We start from the raw sequence: 7,061 nt of genomic DNA, 5'->3' as shown, positions 1-7,061 counted from the left end.
TTTGGGTCTGACATTACAGCACGAGTTTCATAGTGTGTGTGTGTGTGTGTGTGTGTGTGTGTGTGTGTGTGTGTGTGTGTGTGTGTGTGCGCGCGCGCGCATATCATAGGTGTTTGCAGAGGACTGCTCTGATCCTTGTCTGCTGGACCTCCAGAAACACCTTCCCAAATATTACGGCACCTGGTCCTCTCCTGACAGCCCAAACGGTGAGAAACAAACTATGGTCTCATCTCCTTTTCACAACTTCACAATTCATGCTAAAAGGCCTAAATGACTAAAGGAAACTCATTTCTATACGATGACTCTTTGTGATGTCATTGACACAGAGCTCTACCTGAAGCTGGAGGATGTGACGAGTCGCTTCAACAAGCCGTGCATCATGGATGTGAAGCTGGGCCGCAGAAGCTACGATCCGCTCGCTTCACAGGAGAAACGGGAGCAGCAGATCAGAAAATACCCTCTGATGGAGGAGATCGGATTCCTGATCCTGGGCATGAGGGTCAGCTCTTTATGTTGGCTTAATAACTAATTAATATTTAGAATGAAATTTTTTCATGATTCGCCATGTGGAGTTGATCTGCAGACCACAACACATTATGTTTATTTTCATGTTAAAACTTTTTAAGCATAAAGCTGCTAAGAGTTTCATATTGTAGAGATGGTTGAAGTTTTGCAAATTATCCAGATCTGAGGTGAGTCCAACTGTACAGTTAGTGGTTTGAATATTACTGACTTGATCCAGACTGCAGCTGATCATGTAGCATGTTACATACTTTAGGAGGAGCTCCACAGTCTGGACATTCGGCCCAAAGCTTCTCCACAGCATCCACCTCTTCACAGTGATGCCACATTTTACTGATGCTGAGGTTTACCTGCTGTAGCTGTGTTAGCTGTGTGCAGCGTCACATTACCTGATGCTTCAGCTGCCTTGTCATTTACAGATCTAAACGTATCAACTACTTTGTGGTGCAGTTCATTTAGCCTCCTGTAAAAACAAAAAAACAATCTCTCAGGCAGTGGAGCCTCTTCAGATCTAAAGCAGCAAAAAATCTATACTTTATTTTTTCTTTATTTTGCTTGGTCCAGCTGCAGTAAGTAACTTTTATAAACAATATTTTTTTTTCTATTTTTGTTAAAATATGTCTTGATGTCAGAAACTCTGTCAGAAATAACCAAGATGTTTCTCTGCTATTAGCACATTGACCAGCACGTACACTAGCATGACTTCCAGCGCTAAGACCCTCTTCCTGTCTCTGATTGGTTGTTTGTGACAGAGTGGTGTATTTCTGCAGATGAAGCATAGAAACTCAGGGAGAAGTCAGAGGAGCTTGATTTTTTGGTCTTATGTTCCACTATCACAATGTGACATAAAAAAAACATTGTTTATAAAGTTATCTACTGCAACTTTAAGATTAAATTCTAGTTGTGCTTTTATAAGGTAGTTTTGAAGTAAAGCCTGGTGGCCTGCCAGGCTGATGATGCACTGAGTTTGTAGAAAGAAGGCCACCATGTTGATGAATCCTTGCTGTTTTTCAGGTCTATGATGTTCGCAGTGAAACGTTCAACTCCTACAACCAGCACTATGGAAGGGCCCTGGATAAGGACACAGTTAAAGACGGTGCGTTTGTCCATTTTATCTTATTCTCACACTTCTATATTTGCCTAATTATTTTCATGAATAGCAATTCAAACAGGCAACAACTTTAGTTTTGAACAATTGAGATAAAGACAGCCGATAAGCTGTCCCTGTGTGTCCGGTGTTCCCCTGCAGGCTTAGCTGTGTTCTTCAAGAACGGTGTGTGTTTGAGGAGGGACGCCATCCGGGCCAGCATCTGCAGGGTGCAGCACATTCTCAACTGGTTTCACTCCCAGCACCAGCTGGCCTTCTACGCCAGTTCCCTTCTTTTCGTCTATGAGGGTCTTCCCTCCTCTTTCACCTCATCCTCCTTGTCATCTCTCCTCATCGGCCCGTCAGTCAGCGACGCCATGGTGAAAACCACCCATTCGGTGCTGGTTGGTGAAGACGGTCAGAGCCAGGAAGAGGAAGTGGGTCAGCAGGAAGCTGGACAGGAAAACAAGCTAGCCGAGTACAACAACAATACCGAGGTGGGCGTTTTGTGGGACAGCAGCATCTCCACGGTTCACACCAATCACAGGAAGGACGGGGACAAGCCCTCTGTCCGGGGTCACCTCCACCTCAGCAGGGTGGACGATGTAGTTGCCGAGGTAATGAAAGCCTCCGATCACGCTCCTGCTCCATACGAAGAAGACAACACGTGTCAGAGGAAGGCTGACCCGAAGCTGTCACCAAACGGGAACAGAAACCAGGATAGAGACAGAGGCAGGACAGAGGAGGACGAGGACGGGCTGGAGGGAGAGAGGGGGACAGACGGACAGGGTGGGATGGGAGATGCAGCCGTGGAGGTCAGAATGATAGACTTCGCTCATGTTTTCCCAAGCGATAGCCTGGACCACGGCTACATCTACGGCCTGAAACACCTGCTGACTGTGCTGGAGCAGATCCTGTGTGACGCTGCTCAGAGTGCGCTCAGTTCGCCTACCTCCTGAAGTCCACATGCAACCACTGTGTCTTCTGCTCAGCTAACACAAAACTGGAGCGGATTGAAGTCTGACGGATGAGCCACCGTTGATTCTTCTTATCCTGATGGCTTTAGCTGCGTTTCTGTTCGTGACTGCGTCCCGTATTTTATCACAGGTTTTATTGTCGTGAACATGCATTAGCGCCTCAGCTGTTGGTTGTTTTGGAAAAGTTCTGAATAAATAATATTTTAAGTTATAAAAACAAAATGCAGCCTGTATTTCCCACAACTTGTGGGTCGTTTTTCTGCAATTTAATTCCACAAAACGTACAACCTGGAAGTTCCAGGAGTTTATTCTGCATCTACCCTACATGTTTCTACGTCGTACCCTGATTCCAGCTGATTAAGGTCCAGCCCCCCCAATCCCCCTCCACCCAACACCCTGTAAGTTGTGGGATGCCCAGGCTGCATTACGACCTGCTACCTTCATATCATCATCCCCTGATCACTGGAAAGTCTTTTATTAGCATGCTTCAAATGAGCAACATGTTCCTGTTCTTCTCATCTCTTTATAAGATACAGGAAATGTGTTCTATAATATCACTTTACATTATGCAACTGCATAAGCACTATTTTGACTAGATATAATGAATTAGTGACGTTTTCAGACTGTCTGGCTCTGTCAGGCACATAATCAACTCCTAATGCAACTCCCAGTCTGATCACCTGACTAATTTTTCATTCATTCATTCATTCATTCCAGAGGAATTCAAAACAAATCTTTATCAGGAATGGAGTTATGCTGCTACTGATCTGATCCACATCTTTAGGAATAAAAACAGATTCGTCTGTCTTTTATCAGATCTGTTTGAGTTAAAATCACTGACAGGTGAGAACTGGGATGACTTTATATTTGTTTACAGGAGAAAGCAGGACTGAAAAAGTTAAATCAGGGGTTTGATCAGCTGTCTATGAATAAACTGCAACTTGTTTCTAAAAACCTTAAAGGAGTCAGTGGTGGAAAAGACTCGGAAAATGATGATTATGTTGGAATGAGATGTTAATTTAGTGCTTTTCTTTAAACCACTGACAACTAACTCAGGTATCCTCCCCATCTCTTTAGTGTGTGTGTGTGTGTGTGTGTGTGCGTGTGTGTGTAAGTAAATCAATGCTATATGCTGTATAATTGGTGGTCTTTCTACTTGATGTTGGTTGATTTTTATTTTTGTAATCTCATGGCTAACCGGATCTCATTGCTGTTGACCTTGACCTTGTTTTAAACTTTTATATTTGATTTTCATTTTTACCTCTTGACAGGAAGCTTGATGTATTTACTTTTTACTGTTGCTGTGATCAGCAGCCAGATTTTCCTGTTGAAATCATCTCTCCTCCTCGCTGGTCTAATTTTTCTCTCCACCTCCAAACGATGTGAGGAACAGGAAGTTCTCTGACGTTCCACCGCTTGTTTCTGTTTTAGAGTTGCAATATTATTTTAAAAAGCCTTTAAATTAAACTCACCAATTGATTTCCACTGAGGTTTGTCTTGAAACAAACACAGCCATCAGCTGGAGATTATTCCACTCTGTGGAATTGATGGTTATTCCCAAAAGTTGGATTTGGGATTCAAATCCTCTTTCTGTTGGTTGTTGTAAAGGAACTTTTTATACTGTCTGCTTCCACATTGATCATTTAGACTTTCGGGCGGTATAAGGACGAAATGGGAGAAGCTGCTTTAACCTGAATGAAGCTGGTGAACAGTCTGAATGTGTTTAAATGAGTTTTCTGCAGTAATGTGCTACTTTTAATGAATGAAAATGCTGACCGCCCCTTGGTTTTTAGCTAATCTAACTATTTTACCAAAGTTGGAATGATGGGATGGCTCATCTCAAACTTTGTATACATGTGACAGTTGTACTACTGTCAGGCCAAGTCTAACAAAAATGGCTGAATGAATTTAAAAACCAAAGTTGTTGCTCTTGTGAACAAATGCATATGTAAAGCCCATCTTATTGTTGAAGGATAAATAATTGTTCACAAGTTTGACCAATCTATTTATTTTTTTTTTATTTTTTTTTAATTTTGTAATTTCTAAAGTTCTTGAAGTCATTCTTTAGTGTTGGAGGCTTTTAGATCCTGGTCTGCTAAAACAAAATTCTGAAGCATTTCACAATCTTCATTTCCTATATCATTTTCATATCAAACGGCTTTAATCTAAAGTTTAGATGTATATCAAGAAATAATTCAAGTCTCTTAAAGAAACATGTCATAGCAGGAGTTGGTAAAGTAAAAAAAAACTCAGTTGATAGGAGGTGGAGTTCTTGCTGTAAAAACCTCAGTTCAATCTACAGAAAAGAAACCTCCCATAAAATATTTGTATTTACCAGCTCTGCTCCTGACATTTGGATAAACGGATTTGATCCGTTGTAGAACACCAACTGCAGCTTCCTGCAGGTTGTCACGTTGCCATCGAGTTCATGTCGATTTCTGTTTGGAGTTTTCATCCATGTTGGAGATGCCACCAGTGTCTGTAATGTAACGTGTCCCATGTTTTCTCAGATTATTGATGGCATGCATTTACTGTGCCATGGCATATTTAATACTGTTGGGTTTTCTGTGCCCTCCTGTCTCATAGATTTGTACAGTCAGATCTTTTGGAGCCATTTCTATGCCCTCTGGAAACAGCGACTTTAGAGAAAGAAAGCAACTGTCAGAAATTCTTGCAGCAGCTGAACTTTGTTTTCAGGTAATCACACGTACAATTGATGTTAGTTGGGCACCAAAAAACAGTGAATGGATGGTGAAATTATAAAAAAAAATGTCTTTGCATTTTCTTTATTTTGAATAATTTGTTCAACAGATTTTCCCCGGAGATGAATTAAACCGTATATATTTTGCATTAAGGGGACAAAAAGTTTTGATGTGATTAATGCTGGTCAGGTTTTCTACAACACAAGGCAACATTTTAACAGGGTGAAACCTTTTGAGAGCCACTGTACGTTTAGTTTTTGTACCACTGTTAAAACACTGGAGATGCTTTTTAATGCTACGGTAAATCTCAGTGCTTCAGTCCTGTACAAAGCCACATCATTTTAACCCGTGACAATGAATTAATGTAATACTAAACTTTATTCAATAATTGTTTTGATCTTAAAGAAAAACACTGATATGTTATGTTTTCCCTAATATGGCTATTTTTAATAAACCTTGTCTTTTGTAAAAATAAAAATAAAAATTCTGTGTGTGCTGTCTTTTTTCTTTTAGGATGTTTTCCAGGAATTACTCAAGTTTTATTTTTCCTCAATGGGCCAAGAGGTTTAGAGCTGCCCTCTCCTGTCTTCATTCTCTGGATGTTGTGCTGATAACATGATGCTGTGTGTGAGCAAGCAACTTTCCTCATAACCCGATCCAGTCTGTTTTTTAATCACTTGCTGTGATAGAAAATGTGTTTGAAACCAAATCTTTATTGGACAAACAGTTTTAACCCTGGTCTTTAGAGGAGGGGTCATTTGGACCCCACATGGCAGCGCGCCTTTCTCTTTGTTTCTTTGTGTGGCTTTGGGAACTGATGGTTTGACGAGACACCTAGGCCTGTCACAATAACAAATTTTGATGGATGATAAATTGTTCCAGAAGTTATTATGATAAAAAAATGTTTTGAGACCATGGTAATGGCAAAAATAATGCGAGAACACATTCTCAAAGATCTGTAAACTTTAAATTCTAATGAACATTTAACTCTGGAATTGGAAGACATTTTAAATATCCAAAATAAAACATAAAATAAAATGAATTTTGAAGTCTTTGTAAACAAAACTGTCCTTTGAAAATAAGAGCTAGTTGAGACTAAAGTACCAAACTGAAGACTTTTATCATCCAGTTTTTATTAGAGAAAAAAAGAGAAATCATGCCAATGGAAATTGAGTTTATCATGCGATTAATTGATTTATTGATTATTGTGACAGGCCTCCTACTCTTCTTCATCCAGGTTGTCTCAAGGCTAATACAGTAGTCCTGGGTTCCAGTTTGCAGTATGTGGAAGAATAATGAATTATGAGTCAGTTACTAGATCTGTGAAACAATGTTACCAGAAAAATGGTAAATCGTGTAAAATAAAGGAGTCTATCTTCAAAATATTTTATTATGCAACGTAATCATAGAAAATATCATTTTGACTTGAATAGAAAGTCATTCAAAAATATTTAATAAAACTTATTTCTAAATAATAAACAGAACAAAGACCCCCCAAAGTAGAAAATAAAAACTGAATTAGATTTATTTCCATCTAAAAAGGAAATGAAGGCAGCATATCTGGCTGAAAATTCAAAATATCATTGGATGATCACAGCTTCAACACCAAAGTGGCACAACTAAAAACACAGCAGGGGAACAGCAGAGAAACCTACTCTACTACAGCAGACAGAATATGGACCTTCAATATTAACTAGGCTACATCTGAAGTGTTTCTGTGACTGAAAAACTTTTGCACAGTTTTCTGTGTTCTGTAGATTTTCATACTCTAAC

The 7,061-nt window shown here is 39.8% G+C and overlaps 1 protein-coding gene across 1 annotated transcript in view; it reads left to right on the top strand.

Moving 5' to 3' along the window:
- Positions 1-5,779, top strand: part of ipmkb (inositol polyphosphate multikinase b) — a 12,779-nt gene extending 7,000 nt beyond the window's left edge. Inside the window, exons 3-6 of the mRNA XM_007558613.2 lie at positions 110-206; positions 327-499; positions 1,537-1,618; positions 1,772-5,779. Coding sequence (XP_007558675.1) covers positions 110-206; positions 327-499; positions 1,537-1,618; positions 1,772-2,568 — 1,149 coding nt within the window. The 3' untranslated portion in view covers positions 2,569-5,779. The remainder of the gene's footprint in view (positions 1-109; positions 207-326; positions 500-1,536; positions 1,619-1,771) is intronic.
- The last annotated feature ends 1,282 nt before the right edge of the window (positions 5,780-7,061 follow it).

The sequence above is a fragment of the Poecilia formosa genome, unplaced genomic scaffold (genome assembly GCF_000485575.1).
Source record: "Poecilia formosa unplaced genomic scaffold, Poecilia_formosa-5.1.2 Scaffold4, whole genome shotgun sequence".
In the NCBI taxonomy this organism is placed as follows: domain Eukaryota; kingdom Metazoa; phylum Chordata; class Actinopteri; order Cyprinodontiformes; family Poeciliidae; genus Poecilia; species Poecilia formosa.
This window is presented reverse-complemented; position numbering and strand designations above follow the sequence as displayed.